The sequence below is a fragment of the Artemia sp. Qi Xiang Cuo genome, chromosome 5 (genome assembly GCF_049724085.1).
Source record: "Artemia sp. Qi Xiang Cuo chromosome 5, ASM4972408v1, whole genome shotgun sequence".
Taxonomy (NCBI): domain Eukaryota; kingdom Metazoa; phylum Arthropoda; class Branchiopoda; order Anostraca; family Artemiidae; genus Artemia; species Artemia sp. Qi Xiang Cuo.
In genome coordinates, this window is record NC_142798.1 from 49,478,360 (window position 1) to 49,494,150 (window position 15,791).

Genomic DNA, 15,791 nt, shown 5'->3' on the forward strand with positions numbered 1-15,791 from the left:
ACTATTTCTATAAAATCTGAGGTAATAAGGTTTTTTTACTGTAAACTCCAGTTTTTTGTAAAAAAATGATGGAAAATACAATCTGTTGGTTCACATGTGAAACTTAAGTTCGTTTTTGAAACAAAAAATAAAACTATTTCCGTAAAATATGAGCTAATACGGGTTTTTACCGTAAACTCTGGTTTTTTGTAAGAAAATTATGGAAAATACAATTCTCTGCTTCAAATGTGAAACTTAAGTCCTTTTTTTAGATCGAAAAATAAAACTATTTCCGTAAAATCTGAGTTAATAAGGGTTTTTGACTGTAAACTCTAGTTTTTGTAAGAAAATTTTGGAAAATACAATTGGTTGGCTTATAGGTGAAAATTAAATCCATTTTTCGTTAAGTCTTAGAGTGAATAAATTCGTTATCAACATCCTTTGTCAGATACACCAAATAAAATTGACAAAATCTAAATTTCAGAATGAATAAATGCTTTAACAACATCCTTTATCGGATATGTCGGATAAAATTGACAAAATCTAAGTATCAGAGTGACTAATTTTTTTTTATCAACATCCTTTGCCAGATACATCGAATAAAATTGATAAAAAATAAGTGTTAGAGTGAATAATTTTTTTTATCAACATCCTTTGGCCGACACATCGGATAAAACTGACAAAATCCAAATTTCAGAATGAATAAATTCATTATCAACATCCTTTGTCGGATATGTCGGATAAAATTGACAAAATCTAAGTATCAGAGTGAGTATTTTTTTTAACTAAATTTTTTTTTTGACTTCGAAATTATTCAACTTTTTTTTTACATCTCTAAATCATATCAGAAAAATAGAATGACACTTTAGATTTAAATTTTAAAATATATTCTTGTGCATACCCATACTCCTATTGATGAGAACTGATGGTTCCAATTAAATATTTTTTTCATGAAAGCAAAATATTTTTTTTAATAAATTTTTATTGGACTTCGAAATTATTTAACTTTTTTTTACATCCCTAAATCATATCAGAAAAATAGAATGGTACTTTTGATTTAAATTTTAAAATATATTCTTGTGCATACCCATACTCCTATTTATGAGAACTGATGGTTCTAATTCTATATTTTTTTCATGAAAGCAAACTTTTTTTTTACTTCGAAATTATTCAACTTTTTTTTACATCTCTACATCATATCAGAAAAATAGAATGAAACTTTTGATTTAAATTTTAAAATATATTCTTGTGCATACCCATACTCCTATTCATGAGGACTGATGTTTCTAATTCAATATTTTTTTCATTAAAAAAAACTTTTTTTTTAAAAAATTTTTTTTTTGAATTCGAAATTATTCAAATTTTTTTTAACAAATATAAATTATATAATAAAAATTGAATAGCACTTTTGATTTGAGTTTTAAAAATATATTCTTTTTAAAATCATTAATAATATTGAGGAAAACTAATGGATCTAATTCAATGGTTGTTTCATTAAAGCAACCTATTTTTTTTAAATCTCTAAATCATATCAGAAAAATAGAATGACACTCTTGATTTAAATTTTTAAATATATTCTTGTGCATACCCATACTTCTATTGATGATGACTGATGGTTCTAATTCAATATTTTTTTCATGAAAGCAAAATATTTTTTTTAACTAAATTTTTTTTGGACTTCGAAATTATTCAACTTTTTTTTACATCTCTAAATCATATCAGAAAAATAGAATGGTACTTTTGATTTAAATTTTAAATTATATTCTTGTGCATACCCATACTCCTATTGATGAGAACTGATGGTTCTAATTCGATATTTTTTTCATGAAAGCAAACTAATTTTTTTTTTACTTCGAAATTATTCAACTTTCTTTTTTTTACATCTCTAAATCATATCAGAAAAATAGAATGACACTTTTGATTTAAATTTTAAAATATATTGTTGTGCATACCCATACTCCCATTGATGAGGACTGATGGTTCTAATTCAATATTTTTTTCATGAAAACAAACTATTTTTGTAACAATTTTTTTTTTGGACTTCGAAATTATTCAGCTTTTTTTTACATCTCTAAATCATATCAGAAAAATAGAATGGCACTTTTGATTTAAATTTTAGAACATATTCTTGTGCATACCCATACTCCTGTTGATGAGGACTGATGGTTCTAATTCAATATTTTTTTCATGAAAGCAAACTATTTTTTTAACTAAATTTTTTTTTACTTCGAAATTATTCAACTTTTTTTACATCTCTAAATCATATCAGAAAAATATAATGACACTTTTGATTTAAATTTTAAAATATATCCTTGTGCATACCCATACTCCTATTGATGAGGACTGATGGTTCTAATTCAAAATGTTTTTCATGAAAACAAACTATTTTTTTAACAATTTTTTTTTGGAATTCGAAATTATTCAACTTTTGTTTTTTTACATCTCTAAATCATATCAGAAAAATAGAATGACACTTTTGATTTAAATTTTAAAATATATTCTTGTGCATACCCATACTCCTATTGATGAGGAGTGATGGTTCTAATTCAATATTTTTTCATAAAAAACAAAAAATTTTTTTTTTTGGACTTCGAAATTATTCAAATTTATTTATTTTTTTTTATTTATTTTTTTTGTACGTATCTTAAAATGACAAAATATGCTTACGGCTCTAACAATTGTACTCTATGCTTGTTCAGAGACACGATGCGGCATTCCCACTGTTACTTTATGGCCGGTTATCGACACTACCTAGTTTATTGCATGTATTAAAACACATAACTAATATCTCTAAAAAGTGAAGATGAAACATTTTAAGAAAGTGTGTTCACATGATAGTGTTATTGTAGCATTGAATGCTGGCAAGGAGAAGTATTTAAACTATGAAATAAGTACAAGTGGTACCACTATCGGAAACGTATGCTTGCATTGTCATGACAGTAAGGAATTGAATTTCTTTGGAGTACCAACAAATTAAACTTTTATGATGATGGATGTGTAAGATTGAGATTTCCGGAGATGATTGCACTTAAAGAGAATTCCATCAAAAAAATACTAGTTGATAAAGAGGGTTATCTTCTTTCTAGTGCTTATGGTAACATGTTACCCTGTGTTAATCAATATCGTCAGCTTTTATGTATTAACATTCAATGGAAGATCAAAAGAAGAAAGGCCTTCTCTTCTACTATTATCATAAACCATATATTGTCTACGTGCCGAAACTGTTACCAGTGTAAAAGTATTATGATAATAGACAGGGAAATTGCTAGAAAAATAAAAAGGGCATTGGCAGAACATAACACTAAGGAATATAAAGATGAATCGATGAAAAACAAAGTACCAGCAAACGTTACTGCCATTGATCACACGGTCAATGAACCAAATAATACCAAAGACGAAAAGCATATTGAGCCTGTTGATGACACACCATAAAAATTGTGTATGAGTCAAAATGGAATAATGAATATTCTACTGATTACGAACTAAGAGAAGACAATACCCACAATAGCAAGAGAGAACATGGTGAAATATTTCATGAAACATATTCAAAATGTCCAAAGTTGTTCATTGATACTAATAATGTATTATTATATGTTTTTTGTAGTAATATTCTACATGGCACTATTTCATTAAAAATATATTATGCATTACATTGTTATGTTTTCATTATTTTTAGAGTAAGCTTGCATATCAAATGTTTAGAATGTCTAATAAAACATCGGAGATGTAAGAAAAGGAATTTGCATACATCTATTGTCAGACACATGGAATAACATTGACAAAATCCTGGTATCAGAATGAATAAATTATTTATCAACATTCGTTATTGGATATGTCATTATAAAAAAATTGTAAGTAAGTAACAAACTCTCTTGAATTCACCTCTTGGATACACAATACAGAAATTTAATCAATGAAATTATGAAAAAAAAAAATTGTAAGTAAGTAACAAATTCTTTCTTGAAGTCACCTCTTGGATACACAATGCAGAAATTTCATTTAAGAAATTATCAAAAAATTGTAAGTAAGTAGCAAGTTCTTTCGTGTATTCGCCTCCTGGATGAATAAAAAGACATTTCATTCAAGAAATAATGATAGAATTCTAAGTAAGTAACAAACTCTTTATTGTTTTCACCTCTTGGATACACGATGCAGAAATTTCTTTCAAGAAATTATGAAAAAATTGTAAGTAAGTAACAATCTCTTTCTTGAAGTCCCCTCTTGGATACACAATACGGAAATTTCATTCAAGAAAATATTAAAATATTTGTAAGTAAGTAACACACTCTTTCTTGAAGTCACCTCTTGGATACAAAATACAGATACTTCATTCAAGAAATTATGAAAAAATCGCAAGTAAGTAACAAACTCTTTCTTGAATTCGCCATTTGGATGCACAATACAGAAATTTAATTCAGGAAATTATGCACGTAACTGTAACTGAACTGTAACTGTAGCGCGCACGTAACTGAACTGTAAACAAACCACTAAAAAAGTGCTAAAATTTTCTTTGGCCTTGTGGCCAGATACAGGGGGCCCGCACAATCAGTAGGACGTTCCTCTTAGTGCTCCCCTTGGCCTTTTCAGAGGAAATGGGGTTTTTAACAGGAGCAAACCCTTGCGAAAAACAGAAAGAGAATTTAAGTTAAGACTCTTTTCACTTCTTAGATGTAGAAACTCAATAACAGAAATCAGAAACACTTCAAATCACAAAGATATAACAGTGCTTGCTGGACCTCATCTATTCAAATACTTGGATCGAACTCATGCCTGGCTAGCAATAGTTTCTGTAGTGTTAAAATGGTCAATGAATTCGAAAAAAGCTCTAACAAATTTTGGGCCTCACGCCCGAATAAGGGGCCTTTTTTCCGAAAATTTTTGTTGACAGGCCCCCCCCCCAAACTGAAATCCTAAATACGCCACTGGTGGTGGGCAAACCCAGGTCTGGGGGGAATCCATGGTCTGGGGGTGGCAGCCCCCCCTGCCCCTTAGCAATTCACGTGCCTGCTAACCTGGCCAAACATAGCGTAATGCAATGAGATATGCTGAAAGCTAGAGCACAGGAATGGAATGACCCGCTAATGACCTAGATGGGGAGCCGTTTTTGAGAAAAATGTAATATTCTACCTCTGGTTTTCTGTTCAAAGTTCTCTGGTTTTCTTCATCATCTTCTGATCCTGAGTCATAGGTTAGCATCATCTTGAGCTGCCTGTTCTCCAGAAATTCGTCCCAAATATCATTTTGTTCTTCAGCATTTTTGAAGAAGAAAGTGCTTACCATTAAGGCTGCAGTCAGCGCAGCTTTCTTGTTTCTCTCTGATCTTTTTCTGCTATATTTCCTTCTACCCATGTTTCCACAGTTTTGAATATTTTGCCACTTTTCCTAAAATGCGTTTTTAGACGTTCAACCAGGAACATGGACAGAGAACACGAAAGCGACAAAAGCTGCGTTTTTGGGCTAGAACATGAAACTTGGAACATGAACCATGAAACACGGAACTTCGAAAAAAAACGCAGCTATTCTCTCAGAAGACATAAAAGAAGAGTCTAATTTTAGAGGGGATTAAAAACTACTACAAATGATAAAGATGTCATGGAGATGAAAGATTCATTCTTTGAAAGCATTGGTTTATAACGGAAAAACTTATGTGGAATACGCACCAATAGGGCCCCAGCTATGCTAGGATTAAGGTCCGGTCGGTACTTGTCAATTAGCGGGTACACACGCCAGATAGATGCTAAAGGAAACAAGTCAAACGGGTATCAGTCAATAGAGAATTGGATCGCAAAGCGTGGTTTGTCATTGCGTTTACAGTATTTAAACTATTCTTGGGGGGGTTTAGGGGAAAAAAAGATACCTAGGTTAGGTTATATTAGGTATTTAATATATGCTATGCTTTACCCCCACCCCCTAATGTGCAAATTTATAGCCCAAATTTGTTTCTAAACTATTATATTTTCATCACATTTTGTTTTATTTCATAGCATTAACCAAACTTGACTTCTCGCATGTGTACCAGCTAATTGACAAGTACCGTCGGGCCTTCAAACGATATTGGACGAGCTTGCGTCGAAAGTAAAGAGAAAGCACTACCTTGTTCAAGTATTTGGCCTTTTTACCAAGACTCGAACAAAACCTTTACAAGAAGTAATCGACTCTTTGGGGGCAATTGTCAATTACATAGTAGAGGCTAGTGCTCTCTTATTACCCATTTTTTCAAAAAATTATGCAACAACAGGAAACTGTAATCACGACGTTTTTCACACCTTCCATAAGACCATATATACCCCCAGAGGAATACTTACAACGCGTGCCCCGGGCCCAGTGGGGTTGCGTTGACACAGGAGTTTTTCTTATCCGAGCTTTGAATTATTTTTAACAAAATGTCTATCTCAAAATTTTCGTCAGATGGGTTTGGAAAAAGAGGGCGTGGGGGTGCAGTTGCCCTCGGATATCTTTTGACTATTAAAAACTGAGCTCGAACTTTCAATTTCCAATCAAATGAGCCCTCTTTGAACTTTATACGAGCATCCCTTTCAAAAGAACCATATATTGCCCCAGGGCATAACTCACAACGTGTGCCGCCGGGCCCTGGGGGGTTGTGTCGACACCTGAGTTTTTTTTATCAGAATTTTGAACAATTCTACACTGCTTTTTCCTTGTTACTAAAAGAGAATGTCGTGGCCCAGGTCTGAACTAAACAACGAAATGAAACAGTTCTTAGAAATGAAAGGAAAGCCCGAGTTTATGAGATGCTTTAATGATGAGACTTGAATCAAAAAAGTAGCTTATTTATCTGACATCTTGGATCAGCAAAATAAGGTAAATTTAAAACTACAAGGGAAAGAAATCCACATTATTTACTTCATAGATAGTATCCAGACTTTCATATCAAAGCTTCAAAATGACACCGTAACGTAAATCATAGAAACTTTGCAATGCTTCTACATTTTTCTACCGAAACTGAAGGATCCGAAACGGGAATCATAGATAACCTTAGCGAGGAAATTTTCAACACCTCAAGCCCTCGGGGTCTGAAATTCAGTGTTATGAGAACGATGTCTTGGTTCAAAACTCATTTTATATGTCTTTGGATGCTGCTGATGTTCTCGATGAAGAATAGGATGCATTTTAGAGCTACAAAATAACTCTTTAGCACGTGAAATATTTCGGGAAAATTGTTTCTTAATTTTTGTATGCAATGTTTCATTTGTGCCCTAAAGTATCCGTGCTTTCTTTTCCAAAATTGGTGCCATTTGAATCTACTTGCCTCTCCGGAAGTGGGTTTCAACTCTTTGCAGATCTAGACACAAGCCTTGAATAAGCTGAATGTCCAAGATGGCAGGGGATTGGCCTTGACAAAAATTCAGCAAATAATTATGACACTTGCTCAGCAGATTCGAGCTTAAATATCGCATAAGTTAAGATGATGAACCCTTCGTTTTGTGTTGCAATTCCCAAGTATTTTGGATAAGAAAAGGGGGTTCGGGAACATCTTTAATAAATTTATATAAAGCTCGCAATTAAGGAAAGGCTGGGAACCACTGTATTGGATGGATGACTAGATGTGATTTTTTTTTTTAACTGAAACTTCCAAGGAGCTATGGTGCACAAATTAATTCTTAACTTTCTGTTTTATTTTTCCAGTATACATTCTAATACTTATGCTTCACTTGTATTTTTATTAAAATAAGCTTGTATTTTTATTCTATTGGCTGCCAGGAATTTCCCTCAAAAGAAAAACAATCTAGTGAAAAAATCACTTCATTATTTTGAGTTACCTGCACCATACATTGCTTTCGACAGTTTCGAATCGATTCACCAATTCTAAGAAAGTTAGTGTCGTTTGGTTTTTGTCTGTTTAGAAAAATACAATTGGTAAAATCATCCCATGTAACCTAATAGCGTCGATCTTATTCTAGCTGAAAATTTGCTTATTCTAGGGAAAATGTTTTGGGAATTAACTTTGGAAAGTCATCTTTTTCAGAATTATTCTTCTTTTTCCACTCTATCGTTTTACACACCTGGCGATACAGTTGGCTTTTTTTGTGAGCTAATGACTTGTTAGCCAAACAAATAGGCTAATAGTATGATAATGAAAAAAGGGCTACAATGCATCTAGTTTACAGACTGATAACTACTGCGTAAGATTAATTCCATGGTTAATATCCCGCTCTTAGCGCTTTCGGCTATCATTCTTAAATATACCACTACTCTTGCTAACTACACATTGCCGCACCAAGCCGCCTAAGGCCAGTAACGCTCCTCCGCCACTCTATTCTATTCAAAACTTTATTCTCTACCATGCAGTCCAACTTCCTTTAAGTCCTTTTTTAACTTCCATTCCAGTAGACAATTGTCCATAACGCGTCAACCCAAAATCAATCCAATCTTTTGTCTCTTATTTCTGTAACTATCTTACCTTAGTTCTGGCCTAGCAATGACATATGTATGGATGATAGATAGACAACAAATGAAATTACATCATTTTTTATAAAATCCTAAAAAGGGCTTATCCCAGATTTGCCTCTCAATCACTCGGACTACCTGTCTTGGCTTTTCTACAATTAGTCATGTCTTGATGCCTGCAAAATATTTGATTTTCAATGTGCCTCTTTCCATCCCTTTAAATAGTGCTGTACTTTTCGTTTGGTCCCAGATGGTTGACCAAAACCCATCATTTTTGACAACCTATCATCCTTCATCCGTAAAGTGTGACCCAGCTATCCTAACCTTTTTTCATTATCGACCTAGAATATGGGGTCGAACCACATTCTTGTCCAGCTTATTTTTTTATATACAGTATTTCAAGCGAGTACCCAAATCCTTCCTTAGACAATTATTCTGGAAAACAACTAGAATGTCTCAACCATTCAAAGCGCTAAGTTTCAGGGCCATATTTGACCTCCCTTAGTCTTGTGGCTTCTAATATCCTTATGTTAGTTAAAAAATTATCTCCCCATTCTTCTTAAGCACTATCAAACTTAAAAACAAAGACTTCCAGTTATAGTCTCGGAAGAAATCGCATAAATTAATTTGTTTCAGGTTTGCAAGTGCAAAATTAATTTTATTTGTTCTGCAAATAAATATTTAGGACAGAAATATGATGTCAGTCAGTATTTATTGGGGTTCAAAGAGGGGCAATGAGACTTTACATGACAAGCGAAGCTATGTCTGCTAATCTATATGATCGGCCCTCTTGCTGATTTTTTCTTGTGACAATTTTATGACACTGATCAACCATTTACCTTATTTTTTTTTATCTCTGCAATTGTGTCTGTTAGAATTACTTTTATAGAAGCCAGCAGACGAGTTTTCAGGGATAACCTTTTTCGGGAGACCATTCCAAATGAGGGTGCAACGTCTTATAAAGCTGTTCTTCTGGCACTCAGTGCGGGGTATCTTTTCTTGTAGGTAATCTGGTCGTACCATGTTCCTGCGTTTTTTATTTTTTTTCTTGTTTTTTTTCTTGTTTTTGTTTTGTATTGGCTTGGCAAATGGTTTTACAAGTAGAAATAGCGAAGATAGTGTAATGAATGTTTATGTACAAACAGCCGTTGACACTACATCAAATCTCTCACTTATAAGTTGGTGCTACAACTCTTCCTTGAGATACTGTGGACCTCAGGGATTTTACATCAGCTGATTTGGTGCCAGTAGGGCTTTACAAGCCCCTGCAAAATGGTTATCCATATTCGGAAATAGGCTTGATTCCTCACTTGTACAGAGGGATAATCTTGGTGTACGATAGCATGATCTTAAGCGCATAATCACGTCCAGCTCTCTCGTGCAGGAAGATCTGATCCGATCAGGATGCGCAGCCAAGAGAGGTCTGGGAAGAAAAGAACTCTCAATAGACAAAGTTTGTCAATTCTCTTGATGACCTCACCCTTGAAGAAGATGATAAAATTAAATGTCAATGTGTGATCTCTGATCGGGAGATTAGAGCCGTGTTTTCAGGCTCAGCGGGATCGATCACGGGTTGTTCTCGTCTAGTTTCAAGTTTTTCGTCTAGTTGCAGCGGGTTCAAAGTTTCAACCCTGTGTTTGATGCACTAGATGCACTGATGCACTAGACGGGAACAACCCGTGTTCAAACCCGCTGAACCGTGAACAACCCGTCTTCGAACATGGGTTGTTCTCGTCTAGTGCATCAAGCTTTGTGTATCAGTGCATCAAACACGGGGTTGAAACTTCGAACCCGCTGAAACTAGACGAATAACTAGAAACTTGAAACTAGACGAGAACAAACCGTGTTCGAACCCGCTGAGCCCGAAAACTTGGCTTAGTAACTCATTACTCTTGGGTTGCGTTGAAATTTACAATTCAAGGCATCAGACCTTTTTTTTTATCTCCAAGCAGTTCCGGCTTGTACAGGGTTCAATTGCATCTAATTAGTATGAATAAATTCTTATCAGTCAAGCTTTGACTTAGAAGAGAAAAAAAAACTTGGTGTCGCCCAATGGTATTTAACGATAGTTATTTTTTCCGAGCCTTCCAAAAATTGCCTCAGAATTTAAAGCAACTATTTATTATAATATTATTCCAGCTAAAAATGACACTCGATTTAAGCATTTGCGTGAAATGATTTGAGTCATGACTTGAGAAAATCTATTAATGGGCATCGAGTTTGTTTGCCTTGGCTTGAAGTTTGGCTCAAATTCAAGTCTTGTATCAAATTTGAACTTAATACTGTCCCTCAGGATATCCATCAAGATTTACCAAAATCAATTTGATTTATTGTTAATCTTCCTTTCAGGTGTCTGTCTAAACGCGGCGAATAAATTACATTTGCTATTTTTATATTTCAGCTTTATCGAACACAATCGAGTTTCTGGATTTTGGACCTGGGCATTTGTCATCTCAAAAGTTCCTGAATTGGTTGATACCATATTCATTGTGCTGAGGAAACAACCTTTGATATTTCTCCACTGGTATCATCATGCCACCGTAAGACAATATTTTGTAAATTAATACACCCTTCTGTGGCCTTATATAAACAGGATTAGGTCCATAAATTCATTTAATTTTTCATTGAATCAAATGCTGCCAATTATTGCTCTTATTTTCTGCCTCTATCTCTTTCTCACTCTTCCTCTCACTTTCCATTACAGTCTTCAAAAAGTTTTCGTTCCGGAAAATCAACTATATATTTTTGCATAACCATCTCTTCATCTAAATTTCATGTCTTACTTACTACCATTCCATTCTCAGTTGTCAATGTCGCGGCATGTACAGTGCACTTAAATGTTCTTGTCAATAGGTCGCTAACTTACATATGTTCTTAAAAACAGAAGAAAATGATGATAAATTAATAAATCTTACCGTTCATAATCCACTTTTTCTCTAACTCTTGAATTTGGCACTAGCCTCTGTGACGTTTAAGAGACAGACTCTGCAGCGTCCAGAGCTAGTGCTGGTGGGTTGCACATTTAGCCAAAGACCTGCCAAATTTCGAGTACACAGCAGTACAGTGCAAATTAGGCATTCACATATTTAGAAGAAGCATGCTCATACTTAGAGAACCAAATTATTCTACTTGTCTCATGAGGTCAAAACAAACTTCGATCATTACTTGCTGTAGTTTTTGATGTATGATTCAAATCTATCGTCAAAACTTCTCTTAATCTAGAAAACTCAAGCGGATAAGAGAGCTAAGTGGATCACTGATGTCGTAAACCCGCGTCCATTCGGATTTCACTATCAACTTTCTATGAATTACTATTTTGAAGATAGGACAAGCTCGTCTCTGGACAAGGGACGAAATTCACTTCTCTGGCAGCGAAATTCACTTAATAGCTTTGTACGTAACGTGCTCCTCCAAGAGTTGAGACAGATTTGCAATAGGAACAGCGGGCCAGAACTCGACAAATTATTGTTAGATCAGGCATGCTCAGTTTAAAATTAGATCAGGACCAAATGCGGTTAAAGCATCCGGGCTTCAAAAAGAAAAGGCAGAGAAAACAATGAATAGAAAATATTTTAATACTATTTTAATAAATAAGTGAAAAACGACTAGTTGCAACTATAGCTTTGTAATCAACTTCATACCAAATAATAATAAACCTGCAAAAAGGACGACAAATATTCACGTAAGCGGCAGCTGGAAAATATATTGTCCTGCGTAAAGCACATACAAATATGTTTGATAGTCTTTTAGCTGTAACTACTTAACCTTTTTTTTTTTTTTGTCATAATCACGGCCGTCTTCCGCGAAGAAGATGAGTGTTTGAAATATGCAAAGGTTCTTGTCGGCTACTGGCACACCCAACGAGTGAAGTTAGGTTAATCCTAATGAAATACAACAAAATAAAGATGATACAATGATACTTTAGAAACAAAATTAGGGAACCCAACCTAACCCTCCCCCCCCCCTGTGCAAATGTATGGCCCAAATTATACAAGTGCAATGCATTCTGTCTGAGTCCAATGCATTGTATCATACATTCCTTGTTTTTGTAGCTATGAAACCGGTTTTCTGAGATAAAACCTAAACGTAATTCTTGAATGTGTTTCCAATAACCGACAAGTACCCAATCAGATATTCGATGAAGGGATCTACTCGTTTTATTGTTTTTAAATTATACAAACGAGGCTAAGATCCTGGCTGGAACTATTACCATACTAAAAGTAATAACCCATTTATATGAAACTGTCCTTAAAACGACTAATAATGAAGCTGAATTTCTCGTCTATGATTAAAAAATAACTGTCCACTGTCAAACTAAAACATAACTTAACTGAAGGCCTGTTTTATTTAGAAAGCGTTATTCTAAGTCACCTTCTCATCATTCTTCACTTTCTACATTTTATCAAGGAATGATTTTAACTCCAGATGACTTAAGAGGAATTGGCGAACTTTTCTTGTTTTATTAGGGAGTGATTCCTTCCCTGTCAAATCAAGCTAAAGAATGGTAAAAACCAGCTACTTTAGCAAGTTCTTATTATTCTTTAAGTTGCGTCGACAGTGAAGGAATCATTCCTTAATAAAAATAAAAATTTTCTCTTTTCCTCTTTAGGTAACCGAAGTTCACATCACCCCTCAATAAACGTAGAAAGTGAGGAACGAATTGGAAACGTTTTCACAGCAGAACAGGGCTTGAGAATGAGATCCTTTTCAGTCTCCTACAACGCTTACACCACAGTTTATAGAATTAGCAGTTTGATCATACCCTATCTCACCCATTATAAAAACCCGGACCAAGGTGCGAGTGCTCCAGAGAACGTTTTTGCAGATATAAACATAAGCGGCATTAGATCTTTTCACGGGTAGACAAGTCAGATTTCTCTTGGACACGAAACAAGTGGAAACCCGCTATTACGAATAATGCACTTTGTAACCATTTCTCATTGATTGACGGAAACAGACTAACGCGCTAATGCAGAAATAAGTGGGAGGAGCTTTTTGTTCGTACCGAGAATGAAGACCAGAAATGATCTGCGATAAACTTACTGGATAATCCTATAAACTGTGGCTTACACGTTTACCTAAAGGCACTAATCATGGCCTTCTTCTGTACGTTCTATGAAGTAGCAAATTTGTGCTATTATTTTATTTCCTGTTCTTTTTTTGTCATGGCCCAAAGCAGCTTTTGTTGCAATAAACATCTATCTATCTGTGCCTTGGAAAAAAAAAGTTCCTTTAAAATAAATCTGTGTTACAATAATGCTGTTAACATTTCATTAACAAAACTGTGGATGCTAAGAGATGGCGGTGTTCACATGGACAAAGGTTTAGCAAAGACTTTTTCCAGTTGATATCTCTCTAGAAAAGACAGGGTTGACTGTATGAACAGATGGTTTTTGAATCTTTAGCTCCTCTTTGGGGGAAAAGGAATACGTCAACCAAAGAAAAAAAGACGTTATAGAGACAAAATAAAAGATAGCGCATTCGTTTTCCATCCATTTCATGAATAGCTACACAATTTAAGTTCATTTAACGACTTTTTGGAAGGCAGATTTTTATTGTTTCGCTTGAAGATAAATAATGATCGATTTATACTGAAACATTCTTTTTTAGGTGCTAGTGTATTCGTGGTATGCTTTTGCTGAGTATACAGCTCCAGCAAGATGGTTTGTTGTTATGAATTTCATAGTGCATGCTTTTATGTACACATACTATGCCCTCCGGGCTTCTGGCTTCAGATTGCCAAAATTTATTTCAATGGTGATTACTGCTTCACAACTCATTCAAATGGTAGTTGGATGCTCAGTCAATCTTTGGGCTTACCAGGTAAGGAATACTGTAACCTTATGAGTGTCACCAGCCTAATTGGGGGGGGGGGCGAGGGGATACTAAACTAAGGAGCGCTTTAATGGTTCTATATTAAAGCGAACAAAACTCATTGTTTCGCCATTTAAGTCGGTTCACAATGTTCTACATACTGCACAAATATACTGCATTCGTGTTAAATTAACCCTATATGTGTTGGGTAAATAAAAGATAGCTGTGTTTATTTAACTTTTGGTGATTGTGTTTCGATCACAGCATAAATATATATATATATATATATATATATATATATATATATATATATATATATATATATATATATATATATATATATATATATATATATATTTATTTATTTATTTATATATATATATATATATATATATATATATATATATATATATATATATATATATATATATATATATATATATATATATATATACATGGGCGTAGGCAGGATTAGGCAGCATATTGTCTAGGGGGGGGGCAGTCGATAGTGTGATGGAGTTTTATCAACTGCTTTTTCAGCCATATCTAATGTAAATTTGAAGGTCTAGGGGGGGCCGCTGCCCCCCTCCCTACGCCCATGTACATATAGACCCCGGCGCCGCGCCGGCGGATCGACCGAAAGCCGCCGACGCGAGGTCGGCTTGAACCCCACCGCAGTGTCACAACGCTACCCGCGTACCCTAGGCGCCCCCCCGCCGGTAAAGGTGGCGGCGTTCGGTCGAGTTTAAAATAATTTTGCGGCAATTCTTTATTGCGTCAACCACAAAGTCGGAGCTTTTCCTTCTCGTGTGGTTTAGTATTTCGATTTTCCTGATTAGAAATCAAACAGAGCTTGCACTACCCCTAACTTTTAGGGGATTTCCCCGGAAATCTATGCGTCTTCCCGAAAAAAAATTTGTTTCCCCGAATCCCCGAAAATCACGCAATCACGGTGCCACCCCTAGCGATTTATCACCAGTGACTTTCCCTTCCAAATATTACTTTGCATACCATAATTCTTCACTACTCTCTTGTTCATTAATTTTCGTCTCTTTTGTTACTTTGCATAAAAACCAGACAGATGCAATATGCAATTGCAAATATTGCAATATACACAGTTCTTCATATGTTGACAAAAAAAATTATCGTCTTTATGAAATGAGTTTAAATCATTTCGAATACAGCTTCCCAATCGGTATTTCTTATATCATTCGTAGTCAAGAATTTTATTTTCAAGTTGAATAGAATTATAGAACGCATTCACTACTACACAGCTTCAGCCTTTTGTTGGATTTTGAAATTGACAGCCGACAGATTGTTTCTACAGCTGAATTGTAAGTTTGCAGATTTTTTTTTTTTTTGCTGTTTTTAGATAATATTTTATTAATGTTTAATACCAAATTGTTGAACGCCTTATAGAAAATATAATATTCTTTCTGGAACATTTTTACCCCCCCCTCCCAAAAAAAACCTTCGATTGAGACAAAATTTAGCTATAGACTAAGCTATGTACAAGGTTGGGGAATTAAAGATTGAACCAGAAGTTACCCCAAAAATATGATTCATAAATAAATTATAAATTATTGCCT

At 34.4% G+C, this 15,791-nt stretch overlaps 2 protein-coding genes across 2 annotated transcripts in view; one reads left to right on the forward strand and one right to left on the reverse strand.

Annotated features, from left to right (window-relative positions):
* The window catches only part of LOC148952220 (DNA repair protein RAD51 homolog 3-like), a 173,058-nt gene extending 167,581 nt beyond the window's left edge, over positions 1 to 5,477 (reverse strand). Inside the window, exon 1 of the mRNA XM_089089684.1 lies at positions 5,107 to 5,477. The gene's annotated coding sequence lies outside the window, so the exon portion shown is untranslated. The remainder of the gene's footprint in view (positions 1 to 5,106) is intronic.
* Baldspot (elongation of very long chain fatty acids protein baldspot) overlaps positions 1 to 15,791 on the forward strand; it is a 54,297-nt gene that overhangs the window by 25,743 nt on the left and 12,763 nt on the right. Inside the window, exons 3-4 of the mRNA XM_089089677.1 lie at positions 10,790 to 10,928; positions 13,999 to 14,211. Coding sequence (XP_088945803.1) covers positions 10,790 to 10,928; positions 13,999 to 14,211 — 352 coding nt within the window. The remainder of the gene's footprint in view (positions 1 to 10,789; positions 10,929 to 13,998; positions 14,212 to 15,791) is intronic.